The sequence below is a fragment of the Psammomys obesus genome, unplaced genomic scaffold (genome assembly GCF_907164565.1).
Source record: "Psammomys obesus unplaced genomic scaffold, mPsaObe1.curated_primary_1811, whole genome shotgun sequence".
Classification (NCBI taxonomy): domain Eukaryota; kingdom Metazoa; phylum Chordata; class Mammalia; order Rodentia; family Muridae; genus Psammomys; species Psammomys obesus.
This window is the reverse complement of record NW_026590511.1, coordinates 1,948,445-1,969,869: the sequence shown is the minus strand read 5'-3', so window position 1 is coordinate 1,969,869 and position 21,425 is coordinate 1,948,445. Positions and strand designations below refer to the sequence as shown.

Sequence of the window (21,425 nt, the reverse complement as noted above, 5' to 3'; positions counted from 1 at the left end):
GATGGGGGCAGGAAGGGGTCCCGCGCCGCGCCCGCCGCCTCTTCGCACACTTCACCTGCGCCTTCTGCCTCCGTTCCCCAAGCGCTGGGATTAAAGGCTGCTACCCTCAAGGTGGCATTTGTTAAGCACCTTCTGTGTGCATGCAGCGGACCCTGCCCCAGTGAATGGCTCAGGGGTAAAGGTGCTGTGGCCGAGTGCGCCGACCCGAGCTCCGTTCTGGGACCCACATGGTGGGAAGAGAGAACCGGTTCTTGCCAGTTGCCCTCTGACCTCTGCACCTGCCATGGACACGCGCACACCCCTACACAGAAGACCTTTTTTAAAAGTAACCAAAAAATTTAAAAGAATTTACTAAGCGTCTGCTGTGCGTGGGTGGTGCCTGATGTGTTTGGGTGACGTTTATTAAAGCCTGGCTGCTGTATACAAGTGGCGAACACTTAGGAAGCGCTTTCTGTGTACAGCTGACATTTATTGAGCACCTGCTGTGTGTAAGTATGCTTGGAACAGTCGGGCTGAAGGTGGCGGGTGGGGTGTTTCTCAGGACGGGGCCAGTGCCAGGAGGCGCCCTTGGTGGGTCCACGCCTCCCCTCTGAGGCCAGGAGGGACAGCTGGGCAGGGGCGGGGTGCCCCGAGCCCCTAGAGTCACCTCAACTGTGGCTCAGGATGCCCCTCCCTGCCCTGGCCTCACCCCCACCCCACCCCGAGGCACCTTGAGAATAACAGGAAATTTCAAACAACAGGAAACCCAGGCCGGGGCCGCGGGGCCACGACTCCACCCTGCCGGGGCCTCCCTCAGTCTGTCCCCGAGGGGAGGCCATGAACGCCAGCACCTGGCCCTCGGGGGTGAGCCCGGAGGCCTGCCACCGGCTGGCGGCCGGCGGCCACAGCCTCCTCATCGTGCTCCACTACAACCACAGCGGCCGGCTGGCGGGCCGCGGTGGCCCCGCGGAGGGGCTGGGCGCGCTGCGGGGGCCGTCGGTGGCGGCCGGCTGCCTGGTGGTGCTGGAGAACGCGCTGGTGCTGGCCGCCATCGCCAGCCGCATGCGCTCGCGCCGCTGGGTCTACTACTGCCTGCTCAACATCACGCTCAGCGACCTGCTCACCGGCCTGGCCTACGTGGCCAACGTGCTGCTGTCGGGGGCGCGCACCTTCCGCCTGGCGCCGGCGCACTGGTTCCTGCGCGAGGGCCTGCTCTTCGCCGCGCTGGCCGCCTCCACCTTCAGCCTGCTCTTCACGGCCGCCGAGCGCTTCGCCACCATGGTGCGCGTGGCCGAGAGCGGCGCCACCAAGAGCGGCCGCGTGTACGGCTGCATCGGCCTGTGCTGGCTGCTGGCCGCCACCCTGGGCCTGCTGCCCCTGCTGGGCTGGAACTGCGTGTGCGCCTTCCCGCGCTGCTCCAGCCTGCTGCCCCTCTACTCCAAGGGCTACGTGCTCTTCTGCGTGGTCGTCTTCGCCCTCATCCTGGCGGCCATCCTCGGCCTCTACGGGGCCATCTTCCGGGTGGTGCGGACCAGCGGGCGCAAGGCCCCGCGGCCCCCCGCCCGCCGCAAGGCCCGCAGGCTCCTCAACACGGTGCTGATGATCCTGGTAGCCTTCGTGGTGTGCTGGGGGCCCCTCTTCGGCCTGCTCCTGGCCGACATCTTTGGCTCCAACGTCTGGGCCCAGGAGTACCTGCGCGGCATGGATTGGATCCTGGCCCTCGCCGTGCTCAACTCGGCCATCAACCCCCTCATCTACTCCTTCCGCAGCCGCGAGGTGCAGCGCGCCGTGCTGGCCTTCTTGTGCTGCGGCTGCCTCTGGTTAGGCCTGCGCGGGCCCGGAGACTGCCTGACCCGGCTCACCGAGGCTCGCTCCGGAGCGTCCACCACCGACAGCTCCCTGAGGCCCAGGGACAGCTTTCGGACTTCCAGGTCCCTCAGTTTCAGGATGCGGGAGCCGCTGTCCAGCATTTCCAGCGTCCGGAGCACCTAGACTTGGGACCAGCCGGTTGCCCAGGGTGCGCAGCGCCTAGGCCCTCCCGGGAGAGGTGAGGAGGGGCCCGAAGCCAGCAGCCCCGGGGGCCTTCCACAGACCCGCCCCCCCCCCCCGCCGAATGTCTGGCAGAGAGCGGCTGAAGCCAGATGCAGTGGTTCTGGGCCTTGATGGGGCTCCCAGGCTGTGAAGGGGAGGTGACGCGTCCGGGTTCCTGAACAGGACAGGGCCTTGTGGTTCTGTCACAGTCACGTGTGTGTGTGTGTGTGTGTCGGGGTGCTAGCCCCTGTGATCCTTGTCTGCACACCCGGTGGTGGGGGACACCTAGGCCATTTGTCTGAGGACGGCAGCTTTGTTGATACGTTGAAAGACCAGCAGGTGGAGCTGGGGGGACAGCCACCCGTCTCCCCGGTGACTTCCCCTTTGGGACAGCAGCCCACCCCCCACGGCCTCTCTCCAGTTCAGCTTCTCTGTCTCTGTATGTGGGGGCCCCTCACCGCAGGTCTGGGGCAATCTTGACTGGTCCAGTAACCCGGCTGCCTCACCCTTCCGGTACTGAACCACGGTGATGTGTTGTGAAGGCCTTGGACTCTGTGGTGCCATATCGCAGCCGCAAGACAAGCATGGCTGGAAAAAAAAAAATCATTAAAATGAATGAAACCTACACATCGGGTTCCTCAGTGTATTGTAACAGAGTCCCGCTGATGGCGACTCTGTGGACAGCAGTGGTTGTCACTGAGCTCTGGAAGGGAAACGTTCAAGGTCCTGGGTACACATCTGGTGACTTCTCTATACTGTCAGTTCTGATGGGATGTTGCCTTGGTGCTTAGCGTGGAGTGTGGTATACAGCTGGCATCCATTCATTGCAGATTAATCACCCTGGGGGAAAGGGCTAGTAGTCTGAGTATTAAAATCCACGTCCTGGGGCTGCAGAGATGGCTCAGAGGTCAAGAGCACTGACTGCTCTTCCAGAGGTCTTGAGTTCAATTCCCAGCAACCACATGGTGGCTCATGACTGTCTGTAATGGAATCTAATTCCCTCTTCTGGTGTGTGTGTGAAAACAGAGTATTCACATAAATAAAACAAATCTTTAAAAAATATATCCACTTCCTCACCTCAGGCAAATGCCAAGGCCACCAGAGCACACATCATCCCCCAGTCTCCACAAGCCTGGAGCTTTCTTCTTCTTCTTTGTTTTTGTTTGGTTTTTGAGACAGGGTTTCTCTGTGTAGCCCTGGCTGTCTCGGAACTCATTCTGTAGACCAGGCTGGCCTCACACTCACAGAGATCCACCTGCCTCTGCCTCCCAGAGTGCTGGAGCATTCTTCTAAAGACAACCACTAAGCACCTACTGTATGCCTTACTCAAAGTTGGCACGACAGTTCGTGTGTTGAATTCTTACCTGTGCCTGGAGGTGGGTGGGTGGGTGCATTGTTTGGTCTTTTATTTCTTGTTTAAAGTATTTCTAGAAGTGTGAGTGACATATAATTTTAATTCACACCTTAAGTTACCCTGAGTTACCAGGACTGTTCAAATCTGTAGCAGTACTGGGTATTCTAAAATTAGATTTGAATTTGCAAAAGGCAAACCAAAATACTTAGGTTAATTGTGTCCCAAATATGAACAGGAAAAATAAAGACCTCCGCACCATCACACTAGGCCCCCTATTAAAGCTCAGTTAAAGCCGGTTCCAATTTCTTCTTTACTACCTTACCACTTGCCCCGAATAGTATTTATTTATTTATTTATTTATTTATTTATTTATTTATTTATTTATTTATAAACCATCTGTTTATTCATTTATTTTAAAATCCTATAGCTCACACATTCCACAATCCTGGGTGCCATGTCTTGTGATCGGGGCTCTAGGCACCTTTAAAACAAAGATAGGAGCCTTCATTTTCCACATCTGCTTTTTAGCACATTTTAAACCCCTTTTCTTTCAGAGACTACAGAACGACTCCAGTTCCCATCATCCTTTGTGCTTGCCCAACAGGACTGCAGTTCCCAGGAGAATCGAGGCACCAGAAAAAGCACGTTCTCCCTACTGCCTTCCGGGTCAGAAGGTCACGTCCTGCATATTTTTTTTTTTAGGGTCTTTGACGTTAACGCCAAACACAGGGCTTAAGCAAGATTTACTGTAAATTGCTTTCAATAGTTTTCTAAATCATTGCCGTTTTGCGAATTGGAGTTTATGAGTTCAGTAGCGGTAGACAGTCCGCCATGACTTCGTTTTGGGAGCGCGACAGTGGTACTACAACTCCCAGAGTGCTCTGCGCCCAAAGGCTGCTACAGTTCCCGAGAGGACGTAGCACGAGTCTCAGTGTTTGTCTACAATTACCAGCTTTACCCCGCGGAGGTCACAAAAAAGTACTGCATTTCCCAGAAGGCAGCGCGACAGTCAGGTCCGTCCGCAGCGCTGCCCGAAGGACCCTTGGCCAGGTGCGGGCTGTCCGTGGCTCTGCCCGAAGGACCTCAGCGGCCGCCCATGCCGAGCTGAGTCCGCGGAGCCGCGGCCGCTTCCCGTTGCCGTCCGCCGCCGCCTTTGCGGCCTGCCGCCCGCCGGGATGCTGGAGGAAGCGGGCGAAGTGCTGGAGAACGTACTGAAGGCGTCGTGCCTGCCGCTCGGCTTCATCGTTTTCTTGCCCGCCGTGCTGCTGCTCGTGGCGCCGCCGCTGCCCGCCGCCGACGCCGCGCACGAGTTCACCGTGTACCGCATGCAGCAGTACGACCTGCAGGGCCAGCCATACGGTGAGCGACCCCTGACCTCGTCCCTTGTCGCCGCCCTACCCTCACTGCTACACCGGTCCCTCGGTCACTGCGATCCTCCCTCTGTCATGCCGAGTACCCCAGACTGTTAACCCGATCTCCCCACTGACATACTGATCCGGTTCCTGGCAACCCCACCCCCTCCCTGACCCTCAGTCCCCCTGCGGTCACACTGACTCCTGTCACCCCATCCCATCTTTGCCACCCTGATTCTTGCTTCTCCTTGATTCCTCGTCACCCTGATCCCTTTCTGTCAGCGGTTGCCACAGACCTCTCAGGCCCGTCTCTGGCCCCAGGCCTGCTGTCCTGGGGTCCCCTGGGACCTTGATTCCCACAGCACTGCTCTTTCCCCCTTTTGCTCTGCTCCCTGCCCCCTCGTCAGGGTTCCCTGGGGTCTCTGTCCCTACACCTAGGTTTTGGGTCTCAAAGCATCTTACTTCCTGCTTGTGCTGTCTGGCCTTCCAGAAGCTTCTGGTCTTTGGTTTGCCTTCTAGCCTTGAGGTTCAGTGTGCCCCTGAACGTCAGGATGGCCCCCACTGAAGCATGTGCGCCAGCCCTACTCTACCTGGATCCCATGGGCCTTCGTGCCCAGAATCATGTTAAATTCTCTTTAAAGCAATGTTGCCATTTCAGGAGTCAGATGGCTGCTCCAACTTAGGGCGCTTCAAGGGGTGGAAGCTGGGTGTGTGTGCCCAGCACCTTGCAGGGCCCAGAACAGTGCCCTGGTAACCAGGGCATACTAGGGTGAGGGTCTCATCCCAGGCCAGGTCCACAGGACCAGAAATAGGTGGCCAGGTGTCCCAGCGTGGTTAGCACTTGCTTGCAGTTTCTTATAGCCTGGTGTCTTCTGAAGGACCACCCGTTAAGCCGTCCACTGTGGGATGCCACTGGGTGACCAGGGGACACACCCACGAAGCCGCACAAAGCCAGTGGCTGCTGAGCTGGACAGCATAGGGTCTTGAGCTCCTACAACAGTTGTTCTGGGGCATTCTGTGGTCCAGAGGGCAGGCCCTAAGGCTGCTGGACCCTGTGAGTGGCTCACAGGCACACAGTCCCTTGGGTGGGCAGGCCTGTGAATGAGCTGTTCACAGTGGACTGCATGCACAGAGTGACTTTCTTACCCATCTTGGCTGGATATGAACTAGTGGGCTCCTGTGCCCTGGCTGCACCCCTGGGGACCCATGATTGGACAGCCAGCCACAGCAGGTCTTGAAAAACCTTGGGCAGCCTCAGCTTTAGGCTGCCTCCGAGCCTCGCTGCAGCTCCCCTTACCCAACTTCCCCTGGGTTTTGTTGAGAAATAAATGGCCCTGGTAGGAAATGAGGCCTGTGGGGTGTGACCAAGGCCACCATCCCTCCTGCTGTGGACTCTGGCTTCCTTAGGACCCACCTTTTTGTCACTGTGGGGCTTGGGACAGGACTTCGGCATCTTGTCAGTGCCCCCAGTGGCTTGATTGCCCTTAGGTGCAACTTCACCTCCTGGAGCCAACTGATGAGGCGTGGCCTCCTCATCGGTTGTGGATGAAGTCTTATGGGGACACAGTCACTGACAGTACCGAGCTGAGTGTCCAGCAAGGGGGAGAAGCCTGTTGACTGTGCTGTGCCTGCCGTCATGGCATCCCTGAGCTGACCCTGTTGTCCTCAGAGGGTCGAACTCTTGGGGGGGTCCGTGACCCTGGCTGGCACCCTCCTATGGGTAACACAGTCGTTTGGGGAGTCCTGGTGCTGGCAGGCAGAGCCCACGGGGGCTCCGCGTCACATCCCGTGGAGAGCGGAGCTCAGTGCTGCTGCCCTGTCACTCCTCGCCTGCTGGGGGACAGACACTGCAGGGACCTGGAGGAAGAGCTGGCGTGGGAGGGGTGTTGCCTCCCCTGGAGGGAGTAGACTGTCATGGGGTGCCTGGCCTGTGCTGGCTTCTAGGACAGTCCCCCTGCACCCCCACCTTCAGATTCTGTAGTTCTGGAAAGTGGGCTCAGGGCCTTGGCTAGCCCTGGGCCTGAGGCTCCCTGTGGGTCTGGGTGACAGTCATTTTTATCTATGCTTCTCGAGGGGTCTCCGCCTGTGGGCGCCTGGACCCCTCCAGCAGCTGCCCTGCGGTGCGGTTTACCCCACATGGTCTGGAAGGCCCCGCATGAGCTGTCCCAGACCCAGCCATCACGTGCCTTCGACACTCGGGCCTCGGATGTTAGTTTGGGTGTCAGTGTCCAGGTGAGCACCCTGGAGACCCCAGCAGGATCGAGTCCCCCCAACACTGAGCAGTGACCCTCAGTCTGTGCAGTGCTCACTGCTCCCAGCATCTAGAGGTGCTGCCTGCCAAAACCCTGTGAGAGCTGGGTATGTATGCAGCACGGGCCTCGTGCTGGGCCACCCAGTCTGGCCGAAAGTGGATCCCAGGGCCCAGGGGACCCTAGTTCTTGGAGGGAGCTGCTCACTCTGGTCAGACGTCTGTGGCGGTCACCTTCGTCCTCAGACCTATGCAGTACAGACCCCTGAGGAGCTGGCTGGGCCTCCCGGGCTCAAAAGAGCCCCACCCCCACAGCCTGTGTGCTGGTGTGGAGGAACCAGTAGAGCCGGCGGCGATGGGTGCAGGGCCCCAGGTCGTGACCCCATGACCCTGTGACCCCCCCACAGGCACACGGAATGCAGTTCTCAACACGGAGGCACGCACAGTGGATGCAGACGTGCTAAGCCGCCGCTGCGTGCTCATGCGGCTTCTGGACTTCTCCTACGAGCACTACCAGAAGGCCCTGCGACAGTCAGCGGGCGCCGTGGTCATCATCCTGCCCCGTGCCATGGCTGCTGTGCCCCAGGACGTTGTCCGGGTGAGCCCATGTCGCAGGCCCCATCCCTGCCCCTTGGGTTGCATCTGCTGTGTGTTTTAGGCACTTGCTTGACCTTTTGAGCCCTGCAGAAGGTGGCTTGTCCCTGGCGACACTGGGCGGCGTCCTCCCTTCAGGAAGGGAGCTTAGATGGGGGAGACAGGCAGGCTGCTGCGGGCCCCTGAACTCGTATGGTCTCCACAGCAATTCATGGAGGTCGAGCCTGAGATGCTGGCCATGGAGACGGTGGTCCCCGTGTACTTTGCCGTGGAGGACGAGGCCCTGCTGGCCATCTATGAGCAGACACAGGCCGCCTCTGCCTCACAGGGCTCCGCCTCCGCTGCTGAAGGTGAGTCAGGTCTCTGGAGGGCGGGTTGGGCCCTGGGGTCCCCACATGTGTGGCCAGGGCCGTCCTGAGCTCTGTGTCTGCAGTCTCCACCCCAGCTGTGGCGCCAGCCACGGTGACCCGCCCCTCTGCCCTCAGTGCTGCTGCACACGGCCACAGCCAACGGTTTCCAGATGGTGACCAGCGGAGCGCAGAGCCAGGCGGTGAGCGACTGGCTTATCACCAGTGTGGAGGTGAGCCCCACCTTGCCGTCCCCGCCCACCTGCCCCTTCGCCTCCGCACAGTCCGAGCCCCGATCCCAGAGTCCTGTCGCCCCTCCGCTTCGCACAGGAGGTGGTGGGGACCGAGGAACTACTTCAGGCTTAGGCTGTGGCTTGGTGGGCCACGCTCACCCAGCCCGCAGAGACCTGGGCTCCAGCCGCAGGATCACAGTCAGGTGTGGTAACACACGCCTGGACGGCTGAGGCAGAAGGGTCAGGAGTGCAGGGCCGTCCTGGGCTACCGGTGAGTTCAAGGCTGGCCTTGAGGTATAGGAGACCCTGTTTTAATAAAGGGAAAAGAAAACCCCACTTTTTTAGTTCTGGGCCAAGGGGTGTTCTGAGTCTCTGAGGGGGCTGCAGGCCAGTGGGTTGGCTGCAGCAGGACCCGGCCGAGGGGAGGACGCTTGTGAGCGTCTTCAGCATCCCAGCAGCAGCTGTGACGATGAGATGGACAGGCTGTCGCTCCTGGTCATGTGAAGGGTCCCGGGGACGCGGGCGCTGCCACCTCACAGTGCAGCCCTGCCTGGGCCAAGCTCCTGTTCACTGGGGCCACCCAGCGAGGCTGCACCACTGTTTGGACTCTAGAAGCCTTTGCGTTGCCCTGTGCCTCCCCGAGGGACAGTGCTGAGGGGACAGTCAGGCTCTGCGTGCTGCCGGCACCTGCCCCTGGTGTCAGAGCTCACAGCACAGCAGGGGGACCCTCAGGAACCACAGCCAAGCTGTCTTGGGCATCTGGGGTCCATCGCTGTCTCTTCGCAGGGACGGCTGACGGGGCTGGGAGGTGAGGACCTCCCCACCATTGTCATCGTGGCTCACTATGACGCCTTTGGGGTGGCCCCGGTGAGTACCCTGGTGCATGGGGTCAGGGACACCTCACAGGCTCTGCAGGCAGTGTCTGCCAGCTGCCCGCAGAGCCAGCATGGTGGGTGATAGAGAATGGGACCCAGAATGCCAGACCTGTTCTCAAGTGGCCTAGTCACTGTTGTAGCACAGTGAGGAGATGCCATGACCTTGGCCATGTTTATAAAACCTGCTTTAAGCAGGGCATGGTGCCACGTGCCTGTAATCCCAGCACTCGGGAGGCAGAGACAGGTGAAGCTCTGTGAGTTCGAGGTTAGCCTGGTCTACAAAGTGAGTCCAGGACAGCCAAGGCTACACAGATAAACCCTGTCTCACACAAAAACAAACAATAGCAGAAAAAACAGCTTTAATTGGTGCTGGCTTAGTTTCAGGGGGTTAGTCCATTGCCATGGTGGCAGGTAGGTGTGTCACAGCAGCTGAGCTATGTCCTGATGATGTGCAGGCAGAGAGACAGACTGGGCCTGGCATGGACTTTGGACACATCATAGCCCACCACAGTGGCACATGCCTTCTAGTTCTCAAGTAGGGCCACTGGTGACTAGGCACTGAGATAGCCAATCCTTTAGGGGCCATTCTTATTCAAACCACCACACTTGGCACCAGTGCCACCAGGTCCCCAAGTCCCAGCTTGTCCATCTGTCCCCAGAGCCTCCAAAGGTAGACTTCCCAACTGTCCATGGCTTTTTTTTTTTTTTTAAGATGTGTTTATTATGTATATAGTGTTCTGCCTGAATGTGTGCTTGCACACCAGAAGAGGGTGCCAGATCTCATTATAGAGCTTTATAGCCACCATGTGGTGGCTGGGAATTGAACTCAGAACCTCTGGAAGGGCAGCCAGTGCTCTTAACCACTGAGCTATCTCTCCAGCCACCCATGACTTGTTTGTTTAGATGGCCTCTCTTTGCAGCTCTGGCTGTCTTGGAACTCAGAGAAATCCCCCTGTCTCAGCCTCCCAGGTGTTGGGGTTAAAGGTGTGGCCACCATGCTCAGCCCTAACTGCTTGTGCCCTGTGGCTCTGGCACCGAGTGTGCGGGCCTGGCCCACAGGAGGCGTGACTGACAGGCCCTTTGTCCACAGTGGCTGTCGCTGGGCGCCGACTCAAATGGGAGCGGCATCTCGGTGCTGCTGGAGCTGGCGCGACTCTTCTCCCGCCTCTACACCTACAAGCGCACACATGCAGCGTGAGTGCCCATGGGGCGCCATCCAGCCACCCCCGGGAGTGCACAGACCATCTGCGCCAGTGTCTCCCCTTGGCTGACACTCCTGGGCTCGGAAGGGACCTGCCCTCCCCCTGCAGTGTGCCCACAGCTGTGGCAGTCACACTGGGTTGGCCGTGGGTCTGGTACTCGGGCGTAGTCTCAGCATTTGTGAGCTAGGGCTGTGATTGCAGCTGCCAGAGTGGCAGCCAGTGTGCCGAGAACTTTGGGGCACAGGGCAGTAGGTCTTTAGACGGGGCTGAGGGGAGTGTCACTTCTTTAAAGCCGGGCGGGAGGCAGCTTTGCTCTCACCCACCCGGCTGCATCTGTCCCTCATGGCCTGCACCAGTGGCCTCCCCAGGCCTGGCTCTCTCGGTAGCCCTGTGTGACAGTGGGCAGTCAGCAGTACAGGTCAGGGACAGCTCGGGCGCAGTGACCTGGCTGTGGATCCCAGGCAGGTGAAATTTGAGGTCTGTGTAGCCAAGGTGTGTCAGCCAGCCCTTGCCATCTGGGGAGGTGGGGGTGCGTGGAGTCAGGGCTCCTTCCTCTGTGGAAGATTGTGTCCTCAGCTGCTCTCCTGGGGTCCCTGCAGCCTCCGGGAACGTGTGGCTGTCACATTTGGGGAGCCCCTGGCCTAGTGGCTCCCCAGGGGGTCACCTGGGGGTGGGTCTAGAGAGATCTGAGGTTGCCCTGCGTCCTGGTTGGGGACCTGTGGCCTGGCTGTGTCGCCCTTGAAACATCTGCATCTGCAGGTACAACCTCCTGTTCTTTGCATCCGGCGGGGGCAAGTTCAACTACCAGGGCACCAAGCGCTGGCTGGAGGACAGCCTGGACCACACAGGTGGGCGGGCCGAGGTGCACCGCTGGGCGGGCCTGGGTGTGGTGGGCGGGCCCTCCCCTCTTAACACCTGCTGCCTTGCCACACCCCACAGACTCCAGCCTGCTGCAGGACAACGTGGCCTTCGTGCTGTGCCTGGACACCGTGGGCCGCGGCAGCCACCTGCGCTTGCATGTGTCCAAGCCACCACGAGAGGGGACGCTGCAGCACGCTTTCCTGCGTGAGCTGGAGACGGTGGCCACCCACCAGTTCCCGGATGTCAGCTTCTCCATGGTGCACAAGAAGATCAACCTGGCGGATGACGTGCTAGCCTGGGAGCACGAGCGCTTCGCCATCCGCAGGCTGCCCGCCTTCACGCTGTCACACCTGGAGAGCCACCGCGCCGGGCCACGCAGCAGCATCATGGATGTGCGGTGAGCGGGCCCTGGCTGGTGAAGGGCGCCTCCCGGGCTCTGGGGTTCTCAGGTTCCTTTACAAGCGCCAGGGGCCTAAGCATCAGCAGAATGTTCTCCGATCGTCGTCTCTAACAGTCTCTTCACGGAGGAGGGTGGCCTTCCTTTTAGCACCTTCCCTGGGCCTGGTGGGGGAAGAGTGCTGGCATTTTCCTGCACCTTCCTGGGGTTTCCTTCCTTCTAGAGCCTTCTGCAGTAGACAACTTTTAGGACCTTCTCTGGGGCCTCCTTCTGGACCCCCTGTAAGGTCCACCTCTCGTCACTGTCCAAAGAGAGAACTCTCGGGGTGTGCATCAATTAGTGACCATCCCTGGGGGCCCAGAGCCATCTTCTAGATGACTGTGTGGAACGGGGTAGGGGTGGTCTGTGGGAGGGCCAGCAGCCAGTCACACACCTGGAAGCCGGCAGTGAGGAGGGCCCCTGGGACCCCATCAGGCTGGCTGCTGGTTGAAGGAAGGTCACTCAGTCACTCCCAAAGGGGCCCTGGCACAGCCATTCTCTGAGGGGGGTCCCGGGCCCTGCACAAGCTGCTCTCTCCCCACACCATGCCTGTGGCACCCCCACCACACTGGACCCTGGCGGCCTGCCCTGGGTGGAGGCTGTGGGCAGACACTCCTTGGCCCTGCCTCTGCGACCAGCTCTCCCCAGAGCCCAGGCACCAGGGACTGCCCACTCAGCCTAAGAAGCCTGTCCCTGTGTCCCCAAGGTCCCGAGTGGACTCCAAGACCTTGACTCGGAACACGCGGATCATCGCTGAGGCCCTGACCCGGGTCATCTATAACCTGACGGAGAAGGTGAGCCGTGTGCTCCTGGCCCCGTGTGTGCGCACACCCCTGCCTGCCCAGCTCACACCCTGCCTCCCTCCACAGGGGACGCCCCCAGACATGCCGGTGTTCACAGAGCAGATGGTAAAGTGCGGGCATTGGGTGGGGCCGGGGAGCCGTGCTGCGCCCGTAGGGTGACCCAGCCTGCAATGCCCCCAGCAGGTCCAGCAGGAGCAGCTGGAGTCCGTCATGGACTGGCTCACCAACCAGCCCCGGGCCGCGCAGCTGCTGGACAAGGACGGGACGTTCCTGAGCACGCTGGAGCACTTCCTGAGCCGCTACCTGAAGGACGTGCGGCAGCACCACGTGAAGGCTGACAAGCGGTGAGCACAGCCCTGGCTGCCCGCTGCCTCTCCCAGCCAGGAGACTCAGTCCAAACAGGACCAGGCCAAGGGGCACCGTGGACGCCAGGCCTAGGAAGGCTTTCGGGCCAGGGAAGTTTCTAGCTCCCTCCTTGGCTACTTCAAACATATTTTAGCTTTCTGAGTTGAGCTCTGGGCCAGCCTCAAGACCTGTTATGCTTCTGCATCAGCCTCCCAAGTGCTTTCACTCCAGGGAGCTGTGTCAGGAGAGGCTCTGAGCTGGGGTCTCTCTGCAGGGACCCCGAGTTCGTCTTTTATGACCAGCTAAAGCAGGTGATGAACGCGTACAGGTGAGTACAGGGCCACAGCCGGGGACCACGGTGTTTGGGGGTGACCACTCTGCTGTCCTTGACCCTGTGGACTGTCCCTCAGGGTCAAGCCAGCCATCTTCGACCTGCTGCTTGCTGTGTGCATTGGGGCATACCTCGGCATGGCATACACAGCCGTCCAGGTGAGCTGCGCTGTGGGGTTGGGGGGGAGCGCTCTGGTGTCCCCGTCTCCTCACAAGTGTGTCCCCCACCAGCACTTCCACGTGCTGTACAAGACGGTGCAGAGACTGCTGCTCAAGGCCAAGGCGCAGTGACAGCAGCTGTGCGCAGGTGGCCGGGGAGGACTGGCCCAGACACCCGGAGCGCCAGCCCGAAGCACAGGGCTCTCGGCCACTGGGACGCAGGGCTGCCTCTCCCTGTCCATTTCCTTGAACTTCCCCAGAGGAGAGCCCTGCTGACCCACAGAAGAGCCCACTGGGACGGATGGTGGCCCCGGCCACGTGCACTGAAGGGCCACACGCCAGTGTTGGCTTCCCCAGTGGCCAGATCCCAGCACCTGCGCCCCGCATCTCAGAGGCGGTCCCAGTCAGCCTGCCTCTCCCTGGCGCTGGCCAGCACCTGACCTGTCTCCGTGTTCTTCCCCACCCCCCTGTCCCGCCTGTTGCCACCTCAGCCACCACGGGACCCACCTGGTCCCCCGCTGGATCTGAGCCACTGGAGGTTCCGGCCTCCACATCCCCTCCCCTCATGCAAGTGTCCCTTTTCCCTCGGCCCAGGTGCTGGTGACAGGGCTGGAGCGGCCTGGTCAGAGAATGCAGCCCTGAGGTCTCCCTGCCCATCCCCCACCTTAGTTTCCCTGCCTGTGATGCATTCTGGGGAGCCAGTCACAGTGTCTGATGGAACAGCCAGGCCCAGCACAGCCCTCGGTGTCCCCACCAACAGCACAGCTTTCGGGGGGAGGGGAGGACATCCGTGCTGGCAGACGACCTCAGGGACCCCACGGTGAATCGATTCGATAGCAATATGACCCAGGAGGTGTCAGGCTAGGAGGGGCAGCTGGGGACCAGCGTCTTGCGTCCTTCTAGCGCCTGCTGAGGCCTGGTTCACCCCAACCCTCTGCAGGCTGCCTTTGTCCTGCCACAGCATTGGCCGCCACCCTGGTGGCACTCGTGTCATAGGGCTGTAAGGTCAGCCCGCCGCCCTGGCCCTGAACAGTCGCCTGTGGACTGTGCCTGTGCACAGCCTCCTTCTCTACCCTTGTCCCGGCAGCTGGTTATGGGTCTGAGGCCAGTGCCACCCCGCCTGCCAGGGAAAAGTCGGACACAGCGCATGTGCCGCCTCCCTCTGTCCCGACAGGTCATAGGGATGGGTGACTGCCGGAGTGGCTGGGGGTCTGCAGTTGGCGGGTTACAAAATAAAAGCCATATTGAAGGAGCACGCTGCAGGTGTCCTGGGAACACCGGGTCTGCTGTCCTGTGGGGCCGTCCCCCCAGGCCCTGCCTGCTCTCTGGCACTGTACAGGTTCTTGGCAGAGACGTTGTGGAAATGTCACATTGGGCAGGGGTCACCCTGTGCTGAGGCTGCCCCTGCCAAGCTCGCACCAGGGCCCTGTGCCTCCTGGGATCCTGGCTGGCTACTGGTCTAGCCTCCTCGACACAGACTCTACCTGCTGCTCAAGTCCCTGTCTTGTAACATGTCAGCAGACATTCGGTGCTGCGAGGGCAGGGCCTGTCCACTCAGCTCATGGCAGGACTGCTCACTGTAAAAGGAACTTCTGTTTGCCCAGTCACAGATCAAATATCCTACAACAGCTCGCGCCCGACCATCGAAGGGGAAACAGACCCAGGAGGACCACAGAGGCAATCAGAGTGGGATTTGGCCAAGGCCTTGGAGCAGGGCAGGGGCCGTGGTGCCCCGGAGTCCACCATGGGGCTGGGACACCTTGACCAGCAAGTCCTGAAAGGTCCCTGGAGGCTGCTGCAGCTTCCAAGTGCCGCCCCAGCAGCACACACATGGAGGCTCTCCTGTGTGGGTCCTGGGAAACCCAGACTGTCAGGCTTGGAGGCAAGCACCATCACCCACTAAGCCCTCTACCTTATCTTTGAGTCAGGGCTTCCAAGCCCTTAGCCAGGCTTTGGCCTTGGTGTCCACAAATTGGGTTACTAGTTTCTTACATGGGTGCTGGAGATCCCAGGTCAAATCCCAGAGACACGGTGGTGGATGCCAGCCCCTCCATCCTGCTTCTGAGGAGGGTGTCACTGCTGTCATTGTGGCAATCCTGCCACAGGTGGCCAGGAGCTGGAGTGACAGGCGGGCCTACACTACCACACTGACTGCATAGATTGGCCATAGTGGTGCATGCCTGACTTCCTGACACTTGAGGTGAGGGCAGGAGGATCAGTCTGGGTCATCCTTGGCTACATGGTGAATTTGGGGCCAGCCTGGTCTACATGAGACCCTGCTTCAAAGACCAAAAAAGAGGTTATAAGTCAGGCATCCACAGGTACCTGTGCTGGGCTGGACAGGTGGACACTGGGCACACAGTGGTCCCACCCTGTAACCTCAGGGAAGGGTAGCTGAGTGACAGATGGGTGCCAGGTCCAAATCCTGGGAGGAAAGCGGGCCCCTCCCACCCCTTCACCCTGAGCGGGGGTTACTGTTGCAAGTGTTCTCTGTGGACTTGTGCCTGTCACAATTGGGCGGCAGGGCTCGACCCTACTCCAGAGAGCCGATCAGCCCTCAAAATTGGCAGCTGAGGCTGAGGTGAGTTCCGGAACAGTCCACTCACCTGAGCATATGCACAGGGCAGAGCACACATCCATGCAACAGTCCCAGACAAGGTGAAGAAGCACCCACACACTTCCTGTCTCCCACAGACCAGCACCCACCAGCCTCTTGCAGCATAGCTGTGGAGGCATCAAGTCCTTCGGGGTTTGGAGGTGGCAGGGAGGGGATCCCCCAAACAGGTGCTAACGTGCCAGATCTGCTTGCCTCCTCCCTGCTCCCACCCACGTGTTTTGGGGACTTCGATGTCTTTAAAACTGGCTCAAGCCCTTGATCCCAGAGCTGATGTTGAGGCAGGTGGATGGCATTGTTGGGGCAGGTGGGTGACAGCTGCAGGGCGGATGTCAGGACCCCACCTTCAAACAGCTTCCTCAGCTCCCTGGAGGCCTGGTCCCCTCTTTTGATGCTTTTTAACGATTCTCACAGCTCAGAGGCCCACAGAGCTCCTGGCATCCTGCTCTGGTCTCCATGGAAACAGCTCCTCGTCTGAGGACCAGCCTCAGCATCTCTCAGCCTCCCCGGCCGATCGGGCAGAGGATGGGATGCTCATATGTGACTCCTGATCCCGGGCCTCACCCACCTTGCTCCTGAGCCAGCCCGTTTGCAGTGGCTCCGGGTTGGCTCTGGGTCTGCAAGGCATGATGGGGGCAGCCAGCCGCCATTGTGAGGCCAGGTCCACAGGAAGCCAGTCCCTTCTCTCGCTGGTGTCCATAGCAAATGAAGGAACTGAGGCAGGGAGGCCTGGGGCGTGGGGATGACATGCGGGATGGGGGGACTTCTGTGCTTCCAGAGCTGCCGTCAGACTCCAGCACCCTGCTGCGCGACCTTGCACAAGGGTCAGTCGCTCTGGGCTTTAGTTCCTGCTCTTTAAAACAAACTACAGGGGCTGGAGAGACAGCGCAGTGCTCACAGCACCGGCTGCTTCTGCAGAGGCTCTGACTTGGTTCCCAGCACACCAAAACTCCAGCTCCGGGTGTGTGTGTGTGTGTGTGTGTGTGTGTGTGTGTGTGTGTGTGTGTGATGTCCCCTTCTGGCCTGTGTGGGTATTGCACACGCAGGCATTGCAGGCAACATTCCCTCACATAGGAAAATCTTTTTACAGAAGCAAATTACAGGACCAGGACTCACCTACTTAATTCTTTTACGTACTTGAGACACTGTCTCATGTAACCCAGGCTAGCCTCCAACTCCATGTAGCCAAGCATGATCTTGAATCCCTGATCCTCTTGCCTCTACCTCTCCTGGAAACAAAAAGCCCCAAATTCAGTCATCAACATAGAGAAAATACAGAGGCGGTGGTCGTACATGCCCTTAATCTCAGGACTCAGGAGGCAGATCTATGCGAGTTCGAAATCAGCCTGGTCTACAGAGAGAATTCCAGGACAGGTAGGGTTACACAGAGAAACCCTGTCTCAAAAAAACAAACAAAATAGAGAATATCCTATTACAGCGATTAAAACGAACACACCAGCAATTGTGATAAATAGGTTCTCTTGACGTAGCCTTGGCTGGCCTGGATTCACTGTGTAGCCCAGGATGGCCTCGAACTCACAGCAACCCCCAGCCTCTGCCTCGGGGAGTGCCGGCTAAGATTAAAGGTGTGCGCCACCTCACCCAGCAAACTTGGCTGTTTTGACTCCACACAGCATGGGTGCGGTGGTGTCTTTGGCACAGGCATCCATGGCACTAGGAACTTCATTTTAAAGTAAAAACATGAGCCGGGCATGGTGGCGTGTGTCTACCCCGGGAGTCTAGAAATGCAGGAGGAGGATTGACTGCAAGGCCAGCCTGGGCAGCTGCTTCTCTCCTCTACTGGCCTGAAAGTTTCCCTGCCCTCCTTGGCTGTCATCGCCCTGCCCATGTCCTGCCATGTCCATACCACAGACCGGTTTTCATTATGCACCTACTGTTTTCAGGGCCACAGGCCCCTTCCACGGCTGCTCATTGCTTGCTGACTAGTTTTGTGTTGACACTGGCTTTTACCACGTAGCCCAGGCTAGCCCAGAACTCCCCATCCTCCTGCCTCAGATTCCGAAGTGTACCTGGCTGCCAGGCAGGCAGATCTCATGGCTGTTGGCCACTAAGGAGGCCAAGGCCAGCGTGGGGAGACCTGTCAGTCTTTCTGAGAGGCACGTCCAGCCTGCAGCCCCGGACCTTCAGGACCTCTGGGCCTCAGTTTCTCTCTCGAGTCTCCATATCTCTGAAAGCCCCGAGGTTCAGTTCCCCTATGCACTTGCAAGGCTCAGGCACCCCAGGGCCTCAGTTTCCCCGCGGCCGGCGCCGCCCACCCCTGCAGTGCCCACGGCGGCCACCGGGGGCGCTGCGGCGTAGTCGCGCGCGGGCGGGGCCGCTGACCGAGCGACGCGGCGGCAACCGCAGCTTCTGCCCGGGCCTGGCCGGTGGGCGGCAGCGGGCCCGAGCGCCCCGGGGCGCGGCCCGACGGCATGAAGGACCTGGACGCCATCAAGCTCTTCGTGGGCCAGATCCCGCGCCACCTGCACGAACAGGACCTCAAGCCTCTCTTTGAGCAGTTCGGCCGCATCTACGAGCTGACGGTGCTCAAGGACCCGCACACGGGCGTGCACAAAGGTGGGCCCCGCGCCCCGCGCCCACCCCTGCACCCGCTCCTGCACCCCGACGCCCTGCCTCTTGCGCTTCTGAGCCCTTTTTTGTACCCTTCTTTCTACACCTGCACACCCCCCCAAGCCCTACACCCCTCCCTTGCACCTGAGCCCTCTGGGTTCCTCCCCCACGCCCCTCCACCTACACCCCTGCGTCCCAGCCCCCACTCACCTTCCCCTGCACCCTCCTCCGCCCTGGGGGTGCCGCTCTCAATCCAGCTGCCCCCTCCCGTCCTCCGCCCCCTCTCCCTCCCTCCTCCCCACTCCCTCCTCCTCCATCACTCTCCGTCATCTCCCTCCATCTCCCTCCTCTCCCCGGGCATCTTCCTCTCTCTCCCCCTCTCCCTCCCATTTCCATATCCCCCCAACTCCCACCCTGTGCCAGGAGCACCGGGAACCCCATCTCCCCGGTCCCGCACCCCACCCCCCACCCCATCGCTTTCGGGCTCCCTGGCCTGGCCTGGAACTTCCCACCTCAGGACCGGGAATCCTGCTCACAAAGCCGGGCTAGCTCGGCTGCGGCCAGGACACATGTCTAGGACCCAGGGCTGAGCGGTAACTACAAAGACGCGGGGCTATGGGAGGCGGGGGCGAGGCTGCGGCCCAGAAGCTGCGGGGAATCGAGCCATCCTCCCTGGGTGGTGCCCTCTTCCTGGTTCCATGCAGCCACCCTGGGCTCAAGTGGAACCTGGCAAAGCCAGAGCTGAGGCCGAGACAATGAACATGAGGTCCTCTGGGTAGAGCCCAGATCCCGGGAGCCGAGGACGCGCGTGGGCGGCTGAGGAACCTGGCTCTCCCTCCCGTGGAGGCATCTGTGGGGGACAGGGTTGCTCCACTTTGCTGTGTCCCAGGCCCAAGCATCTGAATCTAGTGGCTCTCCCGGCAGGTGTTGGGAACTCAGGGTTGAGGCCGGGGTCTCCATTATTGGCAGACCCCAGGAGGGACCAGAGCGCCTGGGGTGGGCCCGCACCTGCCTGTGGAGTGAATGAGAGAATGGGTGAATGAATGAATGGACCGGTGGGTAAGAGAAGGAACGCATGAGTGAATGACAGTGAGCGAATGCGCTGTCCGGGGCTGCCGGCTGGGCCTGAGGTTGGGGTGGCTCCTGGGCAGGGAGGGAACCCTCCACACAGCAGTGTTTTCCTCAAGCACCCACATTCTGAAGCAGGCTAGCCTGGAGGTTTAATTTCCACCGTGATCCAGACTCAGGAGCCCAGGGTCTGGCTGGAGTACTCATCTCTAGAAACTTGTGAGGGAACCCAAAGACCATCTGCCTGGCACCCCGAGTGCGGGCTTTGGAGAGCAGTAGTCTGGGTCTCCAAGACAAGCATGGGTGCTCCCTTCGGAATTCCAGGCAGGAGACATGAGGGGTGAGGGACCCCGAGTAGAGCAGTGAGGCCCGTGGGCCTGGACTTGTTTTCTTTCCGGTAGATGCGGGGGGGGGAGGGTCTGGGGGCCTTGGTATGTAGGGACTTCACTTGGGGGTGGGAATTTGGGCAGCAGAGGGTCTTCTTGGCAGTGCAGCTGGAGACTAGAGGAACAGCAGCTTCCCAGGAGGGAACCCCCAGGCGGGCAAAGCGGGGGGAGGGGTGGTCAGGATCTTGATAGTCTGTATTCAGAGGCCGGGGACAGCGGTGCTTGCCTGTCACCCTGGAACTTGGGATGCTCAGGCAGGAGACTCAGGAGCTCCTGGCTCATGGAAGGTACATCTGCTTGGTCTCTGCTGTGTAACTGTCACCAGTGTCTGCTCCTCCCTGGGCTCCAGGCAAATGAAGGCAGAATGAATGGAGCTGGTAATTCTTGCAGAGCGGAGACCCTGGCACCTCCTGTCAGTATGTCAATAGACTTGTTCCTGGGGTGCATCTTTGACGTAGCCTATAACAACGGGGGGGGGCCAGGGTGACCTAGGTCCTAATGCTGAAGAGAGGTGCAGAGAAGGAGATGGTGGCATGTGGACACTCCGAGGCCCTCCCTGAAACTACCCACAGTGTTGCGGGCTCCCTCAGCCAGGGCTCAAGGTAGAAGCTGGGGCTGACGTCGGGGGTCCTTCTGCCCTCACCTCCCAGAGAGGACAACTCACCCCTGTGGGCTCCGCAGCCCTACACACCATATGCATTTTCATGTTAATGACGGCATTTGCCTTAGAGCTGCACGCTGGGGGGGGGGGGGGAGTGCTGTTACCATGGAGCAGCAGCGGCTGTTAGTTGCAGGAGGAAGTGACACGGAGCCTAGGAGTGACAAGCAGCCTTGGGGACACACAGCCTGGCACAGGTGTGGGAGGAGCAGTTGTCCTGGGCCACCACCAGATGCTTGCTTGAGATACTATGAGGGGCAGGTGAGGAAGCATCCAGCCCTGTGCCTCTGTTTCCCTAGCCGCCTCTGAGAAGCTCTTGGAAGCACACCTCTCAGAGGAAGCGACCAGAAAAGGGTACAGGATGGAAGGGATTTTAATGAGCTTCAGGGCACAAGGCCTAAGCTCGCAGAGTCAATGGTGCTCTGACCTTACGGCTCAGGGCATTTTCAAGCAGGGAACAGTGTTCTTGGGGGCAAAGAACAGTGACTGCAAAGGCCCAGAGGTGCAAGGTTCTGGGAAATCTCAGCAGGGAGCAGACTACAGTGTGATGGAATGCTTGGACTGCAGACTGGAGGGAAAGGACTGGCTTTGCTTGGAGAAAGGCTGGAGGTGAATGATTGGGGGAGTGTGGATGGATGGGTGGGTGAATAATTGGAGGGATGGATGGATAAATGGATGGATGGGTGAATGATTGGAGGGATGGATGGATGGATGGATGGATGGATGGATGATTGGAGGGATGGATGGGTGGATGGATGGGTGAATGATTGGATGGATGGATGGAGGGAGGGAGGGAGGGATGGAGGGATGGGTGGGTGTGTGGGAGATAAATGGATGGATGGATGGATAGATGCTGGATGGATGGATGAATGGATGAGTGGATGATGGATTGGTGAATGGATAGATGGAGGGTGGGTGGGTGGATGGATGGGTGGGTGGATGGATGGGTGAATGATAGATTGGTGGGTGGGTGGGTGAG

At 59.9% G+C, this 21,425-nt stretch overlaps 3 protein-coding genes across 7 annotated transcripts in view; all 3 read left to right on the top strand.

The window, feature by feature from the left end:
* The first annotated feature begins 467 nt into the window (after positions 1 to 467).
* S1pr4 (sphingosine-1-phosphate receptor 4) lies at positions 468 to 2,683 on the top strand. Its single transcript, XM_055607835.1, has 2 exons — positions 468 to 488; positions 741 to 2,683. Exon 2 carries the CDS (start codon positions 817 to 819, stop codon positions 1,969 to 1,971), a length of 1,155 nt encoding a protein of 384 aa, XP_055463810.1. The 5' UTR covers positions 468 to 488; positions 741 to 816; the 3' UTR covers positions 1,972 to 2,683.
* A 1,758-nt stretch (positions 2,684 to 4,441) lies between these two features.
* On the top strand, positions 4,442 to 14,401 carry Ncln (nicalin). Of its 3 annotated transcripts, none has more exons than XM_055607839.1 (14): positions 4,442 to 4,723; positions 7,372 to 7,562; positions 7,764 to 7,908; positions 8,044 to 8,138; positions 8,925 to 9,005; positions 10,104 to 10,207; positions 10,975 to 11,063; positions 11,155 to 11,473; positions 12,219 to 12,306; positions 12,382 to 12,420; positions 12,499 to 12,659; positions 12,935 to 12,988; positions 13,071 to 13,149; positions 13,222 to 14,401. In XM_055607839.1, exons 1-14 carry the CDS (start codon positions 4,540 to 4,542, stop codon positions 13,279 to 13,281), a joined length of 1,689 nt encoding a protein of 562 aa, XP_055463814.1. In that variant the 5' UTR covers positions 4,442 to 4,539; the 3' UTR covers positions 13,282 to 14,401. The 3 variants fall into 3 exon arrangements, with proteins under 3 accessions (XP_055463814.1, XP_055463813.1, XP_055463815.1); XM_055607838.1 differs by having other exon boundaries at positions 12,496 to 12,659; XM_055607840.1 differs by lacking the exon at positions 8,925 to 9,005 and having other exon boundaries at positions 12,496 to 12,659.
* A 3,750-nt stretch (positions 14,402 to 18,151) lies between these two features.
* Celf5 (CUGBP Elav-like family member 5) overlaps positions 18,152 to 21,425 on the top strand; it is a 21,072-nt gene continuing 17,798 nt past the window's right edge. For 2 of the 3 annotated variants that reach the window (XM_055607649.1, XM_055607650.1), the window contains exon 1: positions 18,152 to 18,340. In XM_055607649.1, coding sequence (XP_055463624.1) covers positions 18,196 to 18,340 — 145 coding nt within the window. In that variant the 5' untranslated portion in view covers positions 18,152 to 18,195. Of the gene's footprint in view, positions 18,341 to 18,808; positions 18,928 to 21,425 lie in introns of those variants that run through there. The other variant, XM_055607651.1, reaches the window with a different exon arrangement.

Excerpts from the sequence above, each read along its gene's own strand:
- S1pr4 (XM_055607835.1), top strand. The coding sequence starts at position 817 with ATGAACGCCAGCACCTGGCCCTCGGGGGTGAGCCCGGAGGCCTGCCAC.
- Ncln (XM_055607838.1), top strand. The coding sequence starts at position 4,540 with ATGCTGGAGGAAGCGGGCGAAGTGCTGGAGAACGTACTGAAGGCGTCG. Across the intron at positions 9,006-10,103 it reads ACGCCTTTGGGGTGGCCCCG|TGGCTGTCGCTGGGCGCCGA; the intron begins GTGAGTACCCTG and ends CTTTGTCCACAG. Across the intron at positions 12,660-12,934 it reads CACGTGAAGGCTGACAAGCG|GGACCCCGAGTTCGTCTTTT; the intron begins GTGAGCACAGCC and ends GTCTCTCTGCAG.